At 37.2% G+C, this 19867-nt stretch overlaps 1 protein-coding gene across 8 annotated transcripts in view; it reads left to right on the forward strand.

Annotated features, from left to right (window-relative positions):
- The window catches only part of LOC134489540 (core histone macro-H2A.1), a 46523-nt gene extending 27043 nt beyond the window's left edge, over window positions 1–19480 (forward strand). For 2 of the 8 annotated variants that reach the window (XM_063292287.1, XM_063292288.1), the window contains exons 5-9: window positions 1911–2018; window positions 6431–6530; window positions 13766–13855; window positions 16241–16415; window positions 18796–19480. In XM_063292287.1, coding sequence (XP_063148357.1) covers window positions 1911–2018; window positions 6431–6530; window positions 13766–13855; window positions 16241–16415; window positions 18796–18961 — 639 coding nt within the window. In that variant the 3' untranslated portion in view covers window positions 18962–19480. Of the gene's footprint in view, window positions 1–1910; window positions 2019–6430; window positions 6531–9278; window positions 9370–13246; window positions 13350–13765; window positions 13856–16240; window positions 16416–18795 lie in introns of those variants that run through there. The other 6 variants (XM_063292289.1, XR_010067139.1, XR_010067137.1 and 3 more) reach the window with 6 other exon arrangements.
- The last annotated feature ends 387 nt before the right edge of the window (window positions 19481–19867 follow it).

A 19867-nucleotide genomic window follows, 5' to 3' on the forward strand; every position in this document is an offset into this window, starting at 1 on the left:
AAAGTATGAGTTGGATAAGAATTATATAAAAATTTAAAGTGTATACATTTTTCATCTGTTTCTAGTTTGATCTGATATTTTGAGCTAGGCCCTAATCTATCCTTACTCAGTACATGTAAGAAATTGCCATGTAGACAGTATAGTGGGCTCTACTGCTCACCCCATTCTCCTGAGAACTTGGTCAAAACCCTGTACTTTCTAGTATATAAACATCAAGGGGAACTGGCAGTGGAATATAATAACAGGCTTTCTGAGTAATACATCGGCTGTGGCAGGTAGACTTTGTGAGGGATTTTGTTGGTCACTCGCTCCATTTTCTCACTTGACTCTTGGTAAAGGAGCATAGAAAAGAAGCACATCTATTTTATTCAAGGTATTGAGGCAGCTGATTCCTTGAATATTATTTCCTTTTAAATAATCAATAATGGAAAACTAACAGAGTTTCCAATAAGTGTCTTTCAATTTAAGTCTCTTTATGTTGATTATACAAACAGAAATCTTCAACTGATACCTAAATCTGCATCATAGATTTTACGCTTTGCTAGTTAAGAAAAAAAAATCCATTAAAATGCCACAATGCTGCATCATGATATTGTCTTTCCTGTAATAGTGAACATTTAGAGTCGTCCCTCATCAGCATGTGACATGTGATAAACTATAATTAGGACAATACGATTAAGCCATAAGTGTGACTTACTAGAGAACCAGCTCTTCTACCAGCAGTTCTATGACAACTGCCCATGGTTTATTTTAAGAATACTGAATTGTCTACAGGATACTTCTGTGCGCTACTCATCAGAGAGTGCCCACATTTTATTTATTTTTTTAGATTTTGTTATAGGTTCAGTGGCACCTGAACCTATAACAAAGTTACCTTCAGTACCCTGAAGGAGATGCAATAAATCTAAAAAAGTTTACTTCTGATTCCTGTTCCTGATAAAACTAAAGACTAGAGGAGGAGGAAGTGGGCATCCCAGTAAGTTATAGGTTGGGCTCCTCATGTTTTCCAAAGTCAGCCACAGTTGGTCAGAGACTCCCATTAACTTTGCTAGATGACTGGTAAAACACCCCCAGTTTAATGTAATGTAAAAGGCAATTGTACTGAATGATTCTGGTTCAGGAGGACATCTACATTAGATCTGGGTACTTAAAGAGTAAATATGTGAATATGTGAAATATGTGAATGGTTCTAGAAGTTGAGGCTCTTCAGCATTCTATCTGCCTATAAATTCCAGTCAAAGATGTATATTTAGTTTACTATACAGATGTAAAAATATACAGTTTTAAAAGAAGCTAAATTGGCCTTTCAAGTACAAACATTGGTAATAATTCAACTTCTTTTATAGATTTAGATATATAGATAGTCTACAGGACCAAATAGATTTACATTTTCAATTCTAGTTTGCCTGCTGGTTCATTCCTAGCCATAGAGAGAGTCCAAAAAGCTACTTATTCTTGGTGCTGTTACACAAATTACTATTTGTTTTTCAGCACAAGAAAATAGATGTCTGTAGGTTGAGTCATGGCAACTGGATTTCTTTCTTTTTGGTTGAAATGTTTCGCTGCTTGTCCAAGCAGCTTCTTCAGTCTGAAGAAGCAGCAAAACGTTTCAACCAAAAAGAAAGAAATCCAGTTGCCATGACTCAACCTACAGATAATTCCACCTGGATGACTGAGAATCTTCATCGACAAGTAAATAGATGCTGCTCTTGAAAATATGATGTAGGAGGGATGACCTGGCTTCAGCATATAAATTCTAAAAAAAATTGAGATTTTGCTGACTTTCTTTCCTCTATGGAATCTACTCACCTTGCCATACAGCTGCTACATAAATATATATTTTAGTTGTGTTATGTTTAAAGTTGGACTTGCTAATAGACTGATTGGTTAACTGATTTATATGTGAAAAGAAACAGGGAGAAGTCAGTAAATCAGCAAGTGCTGACAGCACAACAGAAGGCACCCCAACAGATGGTTTCACTGTCTTATCAACTAAAAGTCTATTTCTTGGGCAAAAGGTAGGTTTGTGCATTTATTCAAAATACTCTGTGTGTGTGTTTGTGTGTGTGTACGTACATGTACTTAATTGGGCCTAGAGATATATGTCCATAAACACATTTGCATATCCTCAACATATTTGACATGTATTTTAAATTAAGTATTAAGTACAGAATGCCGTCACTATATAAATGTAATGGATTTTTTTTAAAAAAAGGCACTGCTCCCAAGGAGAGTGAAATTTAAACAGAAAGGAGACGTAAGAATAATAATTGATGAATGTGAATGAACACAGTTATGTATACTTAAAACTTAGTTACAATTGGGAATAAAGATTTGGCTGTTAATCCAAAAGTCTCTCAGAAAAAGTAGGTCTCTAGGAATTTGAAAGAGGAAGACATATTGCCTTATATTTATTGAGTGACCCAAGAAGAAATAGACAGGAAGAAAAAGTGGTCTTCAAGTGGGTGACTGTGGCAGAGTAGAAGGAACCAAAGCCTGGCCAGAAAGTGAAAAAAGTGAGTGAGAGTACCGCCATGAAGAACTAAGGACATGGAATTTGTGTTGGAAATAAAAGAATGAGAGTCTAGTAAAGGATGTTGATGAGAAACACCATTTGGCCAAGAAAATGACTCATAAAACCGAATAATTTTGGTAGTGATTTTGATAGAGATAAAAAGCCTCACCTATAATTGTAAGGAAAAGGTTTCAGTAATCCAGACTAGCAATAATTTAGCACAGGAGAGAAACAGAAGGAAGGTGGGAGAAATCAAGTTTACAATTAAGGTTCTCTTCCTGGGAATAAATTGCAAGCATAAATAGAGGCGGCAGGGGGTGGGGGCTTAATATAGTACCCAGTCACAAATGAACATTTGTGGAATGATCTTACTGGGAGAGAGTAATTCTGCCAGTGGTGGAGTATTTGCTTGCTATAGAAGCCTACAAATTACCCACACTCAGCAGATCTGTAGCAGTAGATTTACAACTCATCAATCTAAACTGGAGCACTCCAGAGACAGGTCACGGAGGTTTTTGAATCAACTGGATTCAACCTCCTTTGTCCTTCTAAGAGGCCAAACTAATATGTGATGACAATAAGATGGCTTGGCTGAAAGGAAGCTGCTCTTGGTGCCAGGGTCCCATATGTTCTCCTGCTTTACTGTTTCCACTGAACATGAAAGTTTGAAATGAAACAGCACTGTTTGGGTTTAAGCAACTTCACTGCAGTCAGGAATCCTGAGCAATTTTTGTTTTTTTCTCTGGGACACATGAATAGAATTTAAGATTAATAGAAGAAACACACATCAGTTTCTTAAAGAGATGTGCTACTATATGATAAATGATAATGCTGGAAAGGGGGGATATTGCAAGAGGATTCTGCTGCTGTTTTTCTCTACAGCCACAATCCAAAAACCAATCCAAAGACCACAGGCCTAGGCCAATCCCAAGTCATATAGAGGATAGAATTTTGGACAACAAAGGAAGGAAGAATTGGTGGGCAAGAGATGTGTAAGCATTCTTCCTACCTGATCTCGCCACTTCTTAGGTGTTTCAAGGCATATGTGGACTTAAAAACTCCATATTTGACAGTTCACATGTTGCTACACATTTCCCTTGGAATTTAAAAGGTAGGGCTAACTTTCTCCAACCTGAATTACATCAAGAAAACGATTAAAATCAAGGTGTGCCCCACTTAGTTACAGAAATTGTAGATAGATTTGTGGAATAGAGTTGTCATAGTGTCGTATTTCATTGGCTAATTATATTGCATTGAAATAGTATGATTTTCCCTTAAGCAAAAAGGGTTTGATATACATACATGAAACCTCCAGAGAGAAATTTTCATAGGAATAGAGAAGATTGTGTACAGAAAATCGTTGCCTTTTAACGTGATTTATATTAATATGGTGTCAGTCAGCTTCTAATCATGTTATTCTACTGGCGTGAAGATAATTCAGTTGCTATGTCAAGACACATCCATAAATGTTAAGAGCTATTTGCTAAAGGTTGAGCAATAAATACTGGTTTATAAATAATGATATGTGGAGAAATACAACATAATATGAGACTGTATCATAGCAAGGACCCATACATTCAAGCAGTGAATTCTTTGTGTCTAGGAAGGCATTGGGTATATGTTTAGCCATATTTACAAAGTTTAATCCTAAACTTTCCATGACATACTGACTACTATTCTAAGTATTATTGTGTGTTTGTTACCACAAAAGTAACTCTTTGAATCCTGATCTAAATATATTTATTATATTATATTATATTATATTATATTATATTATATTATATTATATTATATTATATTATTAAAATAATTCAATTATTGGAAAATAATGTGGTGAACCTGAGACAAATAATATGAAATGTCTGTTTTTTGAGAAGTATTCCAGATTTATTCCCTTACCATTTGGCTTAAATGTATAATGACTAATATTACGCTTATTATCTCTTTAACTGCCAAGCCCTAGAAAGAAGTGCAGCTTTTAAAAATGTCTGCATGAGGCAAAAAAAAAAAAAGTACATGTTACATATCAATAGTGGTTAACTGAAAGTGATGTCTTTCCTCTGTTACGGTGGGCATACGCAATCTCAGCCCTTTTAATCCTGTTAATGTCATGTTATCAGGAGTTTGGGTTTCTAACCGTATTCTTTTCACAAGCTGCTGGTAACATATATGGAAGCCAAGAAGTCTAAGAAACATTTGGCTCTTGGAAAGACGATCGTCTGAAATGGTAGCAGCAGATAACAACCACAGTAGAAGTGGCTCTCTTTTTTCAGTTGTTATATAATTGGAATTATACGATGTACAGACTGGTTTAGACTAACGCTTATCCATGAAGTCGTGAACCCATATAGCTATCATGTACTGTATAAATTTGTGTTAACGTAGAAGAGAAAAATGGTTTTTGTGATGGTGGGGGAGGCTAAGGGACAGTATTGCCATCTGCCATGCTTTCGTGGTCACAGTCAGAACCGTGACAAGTCCTTTTGGCAAGCAGGAGAATGTTCTGCTGTATAATTGCGGGGGCAGACAGGGGAATTTTATGCATCCACTGGATACTGAGAAAAGAGAGTTGTTTTGCACAAAATAGCCAATCTGCTTGTTCACAAGTTTAAGTGTACAAACACTCCAGAAGCACTGCGCATACATTCTTAAGGGCTAAATACAGATTCTTCTCCTGTGCCTTTTTATTGGGTCTAAATGCATAATTGGAAATTTATTTGCAAATTAACATCCTTGTCTTGCTGGATTTGTGCAATAGGCTGCCTTCCAGTATCTGCTTATTACTTATGGTATATTGAAAACAGTGGACTATAAGCAATGGATTGGTTCAGACATAATGTGAGTTAATATAACTGAAGTTCAGAAAGCAGGAGGAGATCACTGGAATTAGCATTTCCATGCTTTTTTTGCTTTAGGCAAGTCTACTACTTTACCTATTGTTTAGTTATAAATGACATTATTAAAATAATAATTAAGATTGTAAGCCAGCAGGAATTTCCTACATACATACATACATACATATTACAGCATGAACCCTTCTTTCATTAATGTTTCATTTCTTTTTTAGATGAGTCTGATTTTGTTTCCTCTCCCTCCCCCCCTTTTCCTTTTGGCAATCCCAGCACAAGTTTCAAACAGCAGAACATGGAAAACCTCAGAAAATATTAGAAATGAATAGAATAATTTATCATGTCTCAGATGTTGTTTAAAAAGGGACATTTACATCTTAGTTAAAATTTTAGAATGGAAGTATTATATTCAAACTTCCAGGACATCTCTGCTTTGTTTACAATGCAGTTTACAATGCATGTCTACTGTGAAGTACATCCTGCTGGCTTCAATTGGAATCACTCTGAGTTTGGAGCCTTAGGACGCTTTTACTGTACCTTGCAAAACTACATAGTTATACTCGTGCACTCTGCCAGAAATTTGAACAAAAATGACCTCTCTACCAATCACAAAGAATAAAACCTGAAGATTCTGAAGGAAGGATATTTTTACATCAGTATAAATGGATGTCCTGCGTAATCCCAGCTATTATGATCAGAGGATGCTCCTAGGTTGCATGAGGCTGACTTGTACCAAGTCCCAGGTTGCAGTAGCAGTTCCTAGAAACTGAGCATCCTTGGGCTTTTCCATCCCCATCCCCATCTGGCATTACAGTTTGTAAACTAAGCTCTGTCCTATCAAATTCTGACTTTCCATGTGCAGAGTCATGTCAGTGTCTAGGGTTTGAAACGTATTCTGTGTTGGTTTATTTATAGACAACCTCCTTTATGACCTGCTGTTTATTTTTGCACATTTGCCTGCAGAGATGCTATCCTCATCTGTGTTGCAAAGCTTACTTTACTGCAGCTTCTCTGTGATTTCCCAACTGTCCTGTTGTTATTTCCCACCTCATGCTTTTCTTTTCAGCTGAACCTAATTCACAGTGAAATCAGTAATTTAGCCGGCTTCGAAGTGGAGGCCATTATCAATCCCACCAATGCTGACATTGACCTTAAAGATGATCTAGGTAAATGGGGAATGGGTGGCTCTAACTAACAGTCACATGAAAATTATGGAATTTGCAGATTATTTTCGTGTAATAAATTTAATATTTTATCGTGCAACTCTATGCATGTTCATCAGATATAAATCCCATTTGATTTCACGGGGACTTACTGCAGGTAAGAAGGTACAGGAGTGGATCTTTAGTTCTCAAAATACATAGTGGAAAGATTATTAATATGTGTAGCATTCTCCAGGTAATACTTGCATGAAAATGACTCTCTGAGTAACTCTGAAATCATTTAAATGTTGTTCCATAATAATCAGAGTGACTGTTGGTTCCCTTGGGAATATTTTGCATATAAATTCTTGGAGGACTGAAATAGCTCTTTATATCATCAAGTTGCCTTCCAACTGAGCAGTTTCTCCATTCTGATTTCAGTTGTCTGTTTTCACTGTTTCAGGTAAAGACAGAAATGGGTAGAGATAGTTAAGGATGTAAGGATCCTACACAGACTTACATGGGAGCAAATACCATTGAATCCAGTGGGAATTGCTTCTGCATACACATGAGCGAGATTGCACTATAAGCATTTTTTCCTCCTCCTTTTTTTTCCAGTCAACTTTCTTATCAGTTATACAATAGCTATTTTAATGTTAAAATCGTCTAGGTTAATTGTAGTTTTTTTGTTGTTTATTCGTTTAGTCGCTTCCAACTCTTCGTGACTTCATGGACCAGCCCACGCCAGAGCTTCCTGTCGGTCGTCAACACCCCCAGCTCCCCCAGGGACGAGTCCGTCACCTCTAGAATATCATCCATCCATCTTGCCCTTGGTCGGCCCCTCTTCCTTTTGCCCTCCACTCTCCCTAGCATCAGCATCTTCTCCAGGGTGTCCTGTCTTCTCATTATGTGGCCAAAGTATTTCAGTTTTGCCTTTAATATCATTCCCTCAAGTGAGCAGTCTGGCTTTATTTCCTGGAGGATGGACTGGTTTGATCTTCTTGCAGTCCAAGGCACTCTCAGAATTTTCCTCCAACACCACAGTTCAAAAGCATCGATCTTCCTTCGCTCAGCCTTCCTTATGGTCCAGCTCTCGCAGCCATATGTTACTACAGGGAACACCATTGCTTTAACTATGCGGGCCTTTGTTGTCAGTGTGATGTCTCTGCTCTTAACTATTTTATCGAGATTTGTCATTGCTCTTCTCCAAGGATTAAGCGTCTTCTGATTTCCTGACTGCAGTCAGAATCTTTGCACCTAGGAATACAAAGTCTTTCATTGCTTCTACATTTTCTCCCTCTATTTGCCAGGTATCAATCGAGCTGGTTAAAGTGGAAATACTAGGTTGTTTGCCTTGATCCAGATGTTTTATGAATAACTCCTTCAACTACATTTTCCATCTTGGATGAGAGATTGCATTATTTGGTTGGAGCACTCAGTTTCACAGCATTGAGATAGTTCTTAAAGCCTTGCTATTTGTGATTTCTAAAAAAGCCACTTCACATTCAGTGCCAGGGATAATCAAGTTGCATTTTATTGTATATCCTGATTTAATAATTTTTTAATGAAAATGTGAATTTAATTTCAATTACATAAGCATTTTTTTGAATACTACCATGTATATTAATTTGCAGAAGGAAGGGATGAAAAAAATAATTTTCTTTTTATTCTTTAAAAAATAAGCTAACAAGATGCATAGTAAAATTAAACATAAATGATTAAAATATAAAAGTAACATGTTTTGGGACTTAAATTATAAAATTAGCACTTTTTCCTCATTAAAGAAACAAATATTATGGTGAGTTCCATACAATAATAACTAAATCCTATTCTTCTGTTTATTTAGAAGTAATGGAACAAACATTATGCTCAAATCTCTACATATATTCATCCTTAGATCTTCAATTCCTTAGTCATAAATCTACCAGTGGGACCTCTAGAGTAGAGGCAGCTTATAATCCATTGTTTGCAAAATATCTACATCCTTCAAAGACCCAGCATTGGGTCATATAGTTTTCCCACTATTAGTTTCAGAGGGAGAATTTAAGAAGAATTTTGCTCAGACTAACATATCTACTGCATGCATCTCCACTACCATTGCTTCTTCTGACCAGCATGAACCCAAAGAGCTTTCAAAGCAAAAAGCTATCTTTCACTTCATTCCTTCCCCACTTGCCATTCGGAATTTATCTCTGCCCCTGTCAGTGAGGTTAAATCTTCAGTAAGTAAATACAGTATTGCAAACTGAAAATGCTATCAGTAACCTCTGGGAAGTTAATTTACACATTGATTTCTCTGGGCCTTAAAGTGCATAAATATTCCCAACATGATTATACATCGTTAGAGAGAAATAAAAATCAAGGAATATTGCAAAGACAGTCTATCAGAATGGAGAAACCGGTTGCTTTGTTGAATTTGATGATCCAGATTGGATGGTGTTATCATCATGTTCTTTAAGATTACGTTTTTACAGGTTCTGCAAAAGAAGATGCTAGCTGTTCTTTATACTTGCTTCCTGAACTGCAGTGTCTTTGACCTATTGGTCAAGTACTAAAAGTTATGTATTTGATGTTTCTCTACCTTCTCCTTTCATTCCCCCTTTTCTCAGCATACACCTGTACACAGATTTTAGGCTTTATTGTGATGGTTTATTGCACATATTTTGGAGCCCAAAAGGTAGGATAAAGAAGGATGTTGGTATGTGCATAAATGTAGATCCTGTTCTAGGTCTTTGACCAACATGGTTGATACACATTTGTTTACCTGTTGTAGTTGCAAGTTGTTCAGGCTGACATTGCCACAATCGACAGTGATGCTGTCGTTCACCCGACAAATTCTGACTTCTACATCGGTGGTGAAGTAGGTAATGGAGAGTTCAGCGCTGCAGACTTTGTGTGTGTATGCATGACCAATCAGCAGCAGCAACCTTGTCCCTGCTCTGCAGAGCTGCATTCTTTTCTCACTTCCAGCAGTCCACCTCAATTCCAACTGGAGCAAATTCCAAATGGTTAAGTGAAAAAGGCTTTTTGATCAATGCAAAGCAACCTTGACTGATCTTGAAAAAAAGCTAAGCATGGTCAGTCATGGTTGGTGCATGGATGTGAGACCATCGGAAGTCCTCAGTTCTCTAGAATAAACTGGCAAGTTTAAAAAAAGAGTTATTGAAAAAAGCAGTGGCAAGAAAATTATCCAGATGTGTTCCTGTAGTTACTAGTAGTTAATTCATGAGAGGTTGCACCTTTACCTCTATTACATAAACAGTGATTTTGCCTCGTTGTCTAGTAAGAAGGAGTTAAGTCTCTGAGCATACTGCTTGAGAGACTTCCCTGTCCTAGAAACTAGAGCTATCTGTGGAACACTAACAGAGGCACCATTTAACAGAGGCATCTCACCAAAGTGTAATTCTTTGAGAGAATGTTAATTTCACAGGCTTAAATCCAATTTTGATTGTTTGATTATATGCCATCAAGTTGATGTCAACTCTTAGAGACCACATAGATAGGTTTTCTCCAATACAAATATTAATCATTAGTAATTGTGAGGATTGAGTAATACCATCAAAGCATCATAATACAAGGTACCTTTGTCCAATCGATGTTTGGTGGGTGGGGGACTGAAGAGGGAAGGATTTTGGAAGTATGGTTGGAAAGGTGAGTCTGTGAGAAGCATGGATTGACAGCCTACAGATGTGTTATAATATTAAGGGACCCTTAATATTAAAGTAACAATATTTGGGAGGCAAGGATTCATAGCATAGCAAGTTACAATGATGTAAGACTCGGCCCCCCACAAGGCCAGGAACCACTGTCAGACCAAAATACAATAAGATTGGTTTTTGAATGCTAATAACAGTATGTTCTCCTTAACTCAACTATGTTAACAATTTTATCATAAGCAACACATTTACTACCAGGTATTCTAATGCTTTAATACCTGAAGCTATTACTTTAGAAAATATATGACAAGCTAACCAGGGATGCCCTTTCAGTGAGGCAAATAAAATCTTTAAAAATAAAAGTCCATCAAAAAGTTCAAAGGCCATATGGTATTTCTACCTACATTTTCAATATATAGCCACCTGATATATAGGTACCTGATTATTCAGAAGATACAAGGAATATAACTTTGGTTATATTTGGAAAAGTTTTATCCCTGTAATTTATCAGTTGCAATTTTGAGAACCATGTAAATTTTCATAAAGTTACTATATCCACCTATTTTTTCCCTGTATATTCTAAGGACATAGGAGAAATTGCCAAAACTAGCTTTTGTGCAATTTCACATGGAATATCATAGATCAGAAATCCTCCTACATTTTTAAAGTAATTGTTTGATTCCGTCTAAATTAGCTATGTTTATTTCCATTGAAATTAGTGGGAAAATTTATGTATGCAACATGTCCTTTATTTTGACTTTAAAAACCCATAATTTCTAAAAATAGCAAGACATGCTTGTGTTTGATTTGATACTTGATTTGGGAGAGGAAGACCTGGATTGTTTCATTCAGTATCATATGGTCTTCTAATTGCTTGTGGCTGCTGGAAGAAAGAATGGAAGTGCATACATGCTTAGCTTCAAATGATTAACTTTTATTTATATAAAGACCTTTCTAACCGCAGTGTGTGTTGGGGAAATATTTCACAAATTTTATAGGCATCTGCTGTTGTCACCATTATACCAATGCCTGCTTTGACAGCATGAAATAGTGACATTATTCTATGGGAGTAACACATATATCTATGCTTGTGATGAGCAAAGAGCCACTCAGCTGAAAGCTGCAGAACATGACAATAACAGGAAGACCCCCTTCTAATTTAAAATGAAGAGAGCATTTCATTCCTTAAGTACAAGTTAACATTTCTGTAGGACAATTATAATATGTTCATCAATACTAAAAATTGCTCGTATACTTTAAAGTCATATCAAAATGAAAATATAGACCCATGCAAGATTTTTGAATGATAATTTAAAAGACCTTGTCAGCCCAGCCTTAATTGGCAATACTTGTGTGTGAAAATTGCCTTAGGAAATAGATAAAAGCCCTCTCTACATTCCTCGAATCAGCAAGCTACCCTCTTAAAGTAGTGAAACAAAAGTGAAGATATATTTTCCTCAAACTCATTTCAGACTTTTGAAACCAATGCCTGCTGAATGTTCGTATTTGGCCAGTATAGCATTTTTCTAGGAATATTTTCAGCCATCTTTGGGGAAGTTACATAGTTCCTTTACAAGCACTGGGATCATGTATTAGTCAGACGTCCTGATGGTGACTGTTCCCAGAAATATTTCTGTCAAGTTTATTGAAATGGTCTTAGGCTGAGTCAGGGCATTTCATTTAGTATTCTGTGCATTGACTGACAGCCGTTTCACACATTTCAGATCTTAGGCTCTCCCTTCTTTTCAGATATTAGGGAGAACACATGGGACCTTTCACATGCAAAACAGATGCCTTACGACAGTGTTTCTCAACCTCGGCAACTTTAAGATGTGTCGACTTCAACTCCCAGAATTTCCCAGCCAGCGTGAGAGAAACACTGCCTTCCGTATGATGTGCAGTCCCTGTTTCTAATGCAAAAATTGCTGGGAAATCAGGTCTCGGTTGATCTGGAGTGTCCCACTGTAGTTTAGCAGTGTAATTTCTAAGGAGCAGAGAAGCAGCCCTCCCCCCCAAAAAAAAGGATCAGGAGCCACAAGCAGCCTATGGGCTGTGGACTAATTAACCACTACTGTATAATTCATATTTTAAAATTGCATGAGTAATTTAGATTTTTTTTTCATTCAATACCTTGGTTTTGCTACTCCCCCAGGCCAGTATTTGAGGAACTGAGGATGCATGATGAGGCAGGTCTGGATTTGGTCCATGCTTGGAGGGAAAACCACCTGGGACCCTCCTTAATGCCTCCATGATGGAAGGAAGGCAGGATATACATGTATTAAATCAGTGTTTTTCAACCTGGGCAACTTTAAGATGTGTGGACTTCAACTCCCAGGATTCCCCAGCCAGGCAAAATAAAATTATCTTCTCAGATTAGGCTGTGATGTCGAAGACAGCATAATAGATTTCCAGTAGTTCTGATACTTGGTTTGGATACGTACTACCAAGTTGAGAAGTATTTTTCAATGAGCATATAATATGTGGACTTCCATTAGAAATTGCAGCTCCCTCCTCCGTATCACTTGAGTGAATTCATTTTGCAGAATATTGTGACCTTCAATACTAAAAGCCTGACCCTTTACATGTTTACCTGGGAGTAAGCTTTGCTGAGTTCGGTAAAGGTTGCAGCCTGAGGCATTGCGCCTAAGTATCCTTATGAATTCTCTTGAAATAAGCCTGAGTTACTTACTAGGTAAATATGTTTATGATTAGGCTGCAAAGATCAATTTACAAAGTTACTTCTTTAATCCGGAATTAATCAAGTATCACTGTCACTGTTTCTTTGCCTCGCTCCTTGTATAATCATAAAACAAAATGCAATGTGATTTGGGTGCTTCATTAGGAATGAACCTTTTTCAGCTACGTTCTGTTTCCTCTGTATCAAAGTAAAGCTGCAAAATAAGATCTAAACCAGTTCATGGTGGACTGCCTTTGCGCAAACCTCAGTAATTGAAATGATGCAGCTCCCTTCCTGACCTGAGCAGCATTTGTTACACTTCTGTAGCTGTAGTGAAGCAATTCAGTGGAGGGAAGGATGCACCCTAGAAAATCTCCTTATTTCTGAGGCTCTTCCTCTTGGTTAAAGGTGGTTCAACAAGCCGGGCAGTTGTCAAGTAAAGCAGCCAGTTGCACTCACAAGACTGTTACACTCCCGGGGGCCACCTGTTGGGGTCAGGGATGAAGATGAGGTGAGTTTCAAGTTCTTCTTATGGCAACTTTGTCTTTAAAGCAGTCTGTAACAGAAAGGGGGACATTGCCCTCCATGGGAAAGCGTCGGTACAACAGTCAAGTCCCATTGCATTTGCCCGTTTTCTAGAAGACATGTCTACTCTCTGGTTCTATGGAAGCAGCAGCAAGAAATGTCACTGCCCTGCTGGTTGGCATTGCAAATTGCATCAGGATAAATCATGTGGGAGGGTGAATTTTTAAAAAGATGGAAATCAAGAGGGAATTGTTACTTATGGACCAGTCCCCAAAGGTTTAGATCTTACTTTGCAGTCCCCCCTACCCTATTTTTTGCTCAGAGAAATCTGCAATGTATAGCCACCTGAAGTGATAAATGCTCTGTTGGATGTGGAACAGTCACTGCTCTGTTCTTGCACAGGGAGCACGTTGGAGAAGAGGGGTGGAAAAGAATTCCTGGAGGCTGTTGTTGAACTTCGCAAAAAGAACGGGCCATTGGACACAGCAGGAGGTGCAGTTTAAATCCTTGAAAAATGGGGAACATTTTATCCATGACTTAAGTTCAATTTAGCTGAATTTTTTTTTGAAAATCAGGAATGTCCTCAAATCAGGATTCTGTCAAAAAGGCCTTCTGACCTGGGTTTATAAGAAGGCATTAACACCACACTGAAAATAATAAAACAAGGGGGAAACAGGAGAAAGAAAATAAACTATGCACACATTCAGTTTTAAATCACCAGTAGTATATGCACTAATTCAAAATGCTAAATTTGTAAAATTAAAAAAAAATACGTTTAGAGCCACATAGTCCTATGCAGGTCTACTGTATGTGGAAGTGTGAATGATTGGAGGAGCATAGAATCCTAGGTAATCAAAGTTAAAACATAAAAAAAAAGTAGAGCTTCCTATTAGGAACATTCATAGAGGCTTGCTGATTAAAGTATTACCTATGTATTAATGGTAAGCGTTATGCCACTGAGGGGGAAAATCAGTGTGAATTTGTATTTGTATTTTAATTTGTATTTCACAACTGATTTGCTCATGTGAGTATGACCAATGAAGTTTCTTGAACGTAGAGAGAGAGTAACTCATCAGTGTGATTCCAAGTATTCCCCCTTAACTCTTAATGCAGTGCATTATTTTATTCTATTAGCCCATTCTATTTCCCAGAGTAAAGGAACAGTATCTCAAACATACAAATGTCTACCCCTGCCACGCAAATATTAGCTGTAGCTCGTACATACATTGTATTGATCATATGTTATGATATACATAAAAGCAAAATGGTGCTTAGAAATTGCTTGCTTGCTTGCTTACTTGGATTTCCTCCTTTCATTGACAAGATTGAAATATGAATATCACAAAACAACATCTGAGATGAGGTATGCAGCAGTTCACCATGAACCTAAAAAGGATTGCATAGCACTAGAAAAGTAAGAAACATTGCAGACCACCAGAAAATTCAAAACAATATTATTTAAGTCAACCTTAACTTGAGGTTTTGGTAGCAACCAAATTTCACATACTGTACAAATCAGAAAGGTTTTGCTATTCATATTAATACTGCGACTAACTAAAGGATAAAGCAGTAGCCACATTAAGTTAGGATTTCCAGGAAATCTTTCAGTTTGTTATTTAAGGGATTTTCAGTCAATGTGGTTTTTTAGACAACATAGTGATCAATGTATCACCACTGACTGGGATTCCCCATCTGTTCAAAAGTCAGTGTAGTTACAAATGGGTGCATGAATAGGATTTGCTGTAACACACAGCTGTCATTTTGTCACAGGTCTTGTGCTCAGCCTCTTCTCCATGCCATCGTTCCATCCAACATGGCCACAAGGAAAATGTTGGAAAATTTGCTTCCACCCTCATTTAACCACCACTGAACATGTGGCTGTGCATAAGAGGGCTGTGTAGCAGTTTGGATTCAACAGTGTTTCAGAGGGCACTGAAACACATCTTTCCCCAAGATTGTGTGATATTGCTACACAATCCCAGGAAATGGTACACATACTCCAAAACATCTTTTTGCTTTCAGATCTGAAGCACTGCATAGCCTTCATTCATAACTATGGTTTAGGGGGAAAGCTTCAACTATAAACTATTGTTTTAAGTTGATTTCCCTCTCTAAATGAGACTTCCTTAACCTGATTCCTTCTAGATTTGTTTGTACTATACATAACCCAATTCCCAAGCTCACATGGGTATGCTGGAAATTATGGGGTTTTCATTTCCAATATATCTGGAGGCACACTGGTAGGGAAGGTTAAATCTAACCACAGTTTGGGGTTCTGATATAATGAATAACTGTTGTCAGCTGAAAATACAACAAAAGTGTTTAGTCTTCTAAAAGGTATATTGGAAGATGAAAGGAGAGTAGAAAGCCTCATGAGACACTATGCCAGGGTTGGGCAAAGTTTTAGTATTCAGGAGGCTGCACTATATTTTGCGGGGGGGAAAGGAGCAGTGGCTGAACACCATTTTGAGGGGAGCGGTGACATGATTATGTCATTGAAGAGGGGGTGGGCTTTTATTTCTATTCAAGAATTTAATATTGTGGGTGCCCAAAAGAAAGCTTACAGTGTTATTTTTCTACTTACAATGGCAGGTAATTGCATTGTCATTTTTGAAATGTAATAAACATGATTTATAGAAAGAGGCCCAAAGAATGTTTTGGTATGTAGAGTATAGGACATGGTTGCTCACCCCAGCAGTAAATCATGGTTTAATCCTATGTCCAAACTTAGCCATTGTGTATAAATGTAGTCACATTCAGTATACAGGATAAGTGTTCCATTTGGAGTAAAAAACTATATGTATCCTTCACTGCTGAATTATACTGTTCTAATTGCATTTTCCAAAATATTAAATACCCTCTTTTTTCTTCAACCAGCTGTTGTCAGTTCAGGACATGGATTGCCAGCAAAATTTGTGATCCATTGCAATAGCCCCATTTGGGGTTCAGACAAATGTGAGGAGCTGTTGGAAAAGACAGTGAAAAACTGCTTAGCACTGGCAGATGAAAAGAAGCTGAAGTCAATTGCATTTCCTTCCATTGGAAGTGGCAGGTAAACCTGGACTTCATCTAGTTTGTCTCCAAATGTACATTCACACAACATGCTAGGCAATAAAGTGATTCTTTGATGTGGCTTAGTAAAATTGTGGTTTGTAATCCAAGGATTGTGTTGTAGCACAATAGATTACCCAGGTCTCTATGATATTCAACAAACCATGGTTTAGTGTCAAACACGATCCCTGACAATTTTGCATGCTTCTTACTGATAATCACTGTGGATTATATTAAGCAACCATTTCCTTCTGTTCTTTTAAGATGAAGTCCTTACTTATAATTTTCAAACATAGAGCTGTAAGGTATTTTTCTCTTCTATGAAACCTAAATCCATAAAAATGTGTCATAGCTATGATGATCCTAAAATACTGTATTATAGTTGCTGCTGTGGCTCAATAAATGCTATGTTGCAAAATGATTAAATCCTTGCAGTTTTCATGTTGCAATTTACTATACACTACTCTTTAATACTGGCTTATCGCCTCTCCATGCTTCTGAACAGTCACTGTGTGAGACAATTAAGCTGGATGGCCCAGCAGTGCTCTTTTTATTTTTAGCAGTATTTAGCAATAATGATTCCATTCATTTCTGTCCACAATCTCTAGTGAGGTTAAACATGTACCCTTGGTAACATACCTTTTTAGCCATGGCTAGAGTTACTAAATTTTAGGAAACTGTGCAGTTAGAGGAGCCAATATTATGAAAAGCATTTTTGCAGGTAAATTGTCTACAAAACAGTATTATACAACTTCCTTGATGAATGGAGTTACTGCTCTCATTCTCTTGAAGTATTACATTTTAAGAAATTGTCCCAAATGACCAGGGACAGGAAGGTCTTAACATTTTTAAATAAAGCAGGACAAAAATAAGTATTTCCCATTCAATAAAGTTACCTTGAGTGCAGCTGTTTGTGTACTGTATGTAGAGGGGAGTTTACTAGTATTTGAATCAGATTGACATTCTAAGTGAAAATGGGTTCCTGTAAAGAATAACATGCTCATCCTGTCAGTTCAGTTCAACAAGTCTGAAGAATGGTAAATAAAAATCTTAAAACATTAAGTTTTTAAGACCAGAATTTATCTCAGAGCCAACACATGTACGCAGCTGTTCCAAGACAGACATCTGTCAAGCAGACACTACTCATTAAATCTATATAAACAGTTCTGTCCAATTTTATGGATAAAACATGAGTTTACATGGGGTGATTCATTATATGTGTGTGTGCATCTGTGTGTATTTCAAGAAAAGAGGGGAAGTGGGAGGAGGCACAGTGGGCAATATATAATCCTTACGCCAGACGCTCTATGATGTCCAACTTCAGCAAACCAAATCTGTAGGATGGCATTAAAAAGTTTTAAGTTCTATATACTCATCTCTAAAGCAACAAGTACAGTTTTTTAAATGTTAGCTTCAGACGGTATCTTCAGAGTCCTTTAAAGCTAGCCTTATTCAGCTATTCTTATTGGAGCTGATCAAGAGTCCCCTTTCTTTTCTGCTTGTTCCTCAGGATTGCAGTCACTTGGTTAGTTAGGCATGCCCTGAAAATATGCTAAAAATTATGTGAGTTATTTCCAACTGTGAATTCAACATGATAGCATAGTGGTACACAACACTTTTAGGCCAAGAGGATAGTGACATGAATCCCACAATCCCCAAAATAAGTCCAGCAAAAAAATAATTTCTTTTAAATCAATTCACATGTTCAATTTAAAATGACATTAAATGCAATTAATTAAAGTTTACTTTGTATGTAATATTTTTCCCCTTCTGTCACATTTAAGATTATAATTCAATGGGAGTCTTTGGAGTAGTTTTGGGAGGACTGAACATAAAGCTCCAGGGGTCCACTGATTATACATTGCTGCCTAAGCAGAACTGAGCCATGATTTCACATGCTCTTCCATAGCTTAGGTTTGGTTGTTATTGATGCCTGCTGTGCTGGCCGTGGTGCTTTAAGAAGCCAGCCTGCAAAGAGAAGATAGGGCTTGTCAAGAAGGAAAGGGCTGCCATTAATTGGCATTCTTGCATTCTTTCTTTGTTTCTGCTCTTCAGATAAGTGAAAAAAAAACCATGGTCCCCTCATTTCCTTTTAAATCTCATTCCATATATTCTTCCTTCAAGGTTCTGCAAGATGCATAGCACATACCTATACATGACTACTCAGAGATTTCAGTGGTAGTACTCCCAAGCATGTAGATTCAGGAATTCATAGTGAACTCATTGACAGGACCTTTGGAACTAGGAAACTACGTTTTGTTGCAAGCCTCATTAGGATGTTGTGCCATTTTTTTTTTTACATTCAGTGAGATTCCTATGCCTCCTTCAGCTTTTATTAAGTGAATTTTAATTGTCTTTTCTCTCCAAAATTCTATGAATAGGAATGGTTTCCCAAAGCAGACTGCTGCTCAGCTGATCCTGAAAGCCATTTCCAGCTATTTCGTATCAACGATGTCCTCTTCAATCAAGACAGTCTATTTTGTTCTCTTTGATAGTGAGAGTATAGGGATTTATGTGCAAGAAATGGCCAAGTTAGATGCCAACTAAGTCTAGAAAGCGAATGATACTTGCCTCCTTGCCCGGTCCCCTCTCCTTAAATTCCTCATTGTGAAACAGAGAGCCCCTTATTTTAAATTTCATTCGTCTAGGGAATAAAGATGGGCCTTTTTTTTTTAACTTTTAAAAATGTTTTATGTTGGCACTGATAGTTGACATTACTGCTGTTTAATGCACTGTATTCCAGGCATTGTCTGAATTTAGTGTAATCTAGGAGATTTTATAGTTTTATTTTAATGAAGTATGGATTGATTGGAAAGTTGTTAGCAGTACATAGTCTTTTATTTGTGGAAGAAACTGGCAGATCCTATTTTGTAACAGTGTTGTGGTGCTTTTATCAAGTGGCATTCCTTTCTCATCTTTTTAAAGAAGGGAAAAATGCTACATATCTGATTTGTGTTGATTTCATGTCTTAATGATGAATCCAAGGAGAAAAGAACCCTGTTGCCCTTAATTATATTTGCAATTTGGAATTTGTGTGAATTGATTTAGTAAAATGTTTGAAATGGTCTTGGTGTTGTCTGAGTTAATGATTTGTAAGCCATAGATAAATATGAAGCTGTCTGTTTGGATGTCACTGAACCATTAATGATTGAACGATACACTTACGTTTCAGTGAAGTCCTCATATTCTCATACTTCATGGAAATATGGGAGCTTTGTGCTGAGGGATCACATCTTCAACCCTGCCAGGATAATGCATGTGTGACACATGTAAAAAGGGACAGGGTTTTGATCATGCTGTTACGGCCATCATCTTGATTTACACACACACACACACAGACATCAAGACCACTTTTCCTCTGTTTTCCCTGTCTCTTGCTTCAAAAGAGAGTCCTTGGGCTGGTGTGAATTCTGAAAGAAGAGCCCATTAGATGCGCTCCAGATTCTGAAGCAA

The sequence above is a fragment of the Candoia aspera genome, chromosome 2 (genome assembly GCF_035149785.1).
Source record: "Candoia aspera isolate rCanAsp1 chromosome 2, rCanAsp1.hap2, whole genome shotgun sequence".
Taxonomy (NCBI): Eukaryota; Metazoa; Chordata; class Lepidosauria; order Squamata; family Boidae; genus Candoia; species Candoia aspera.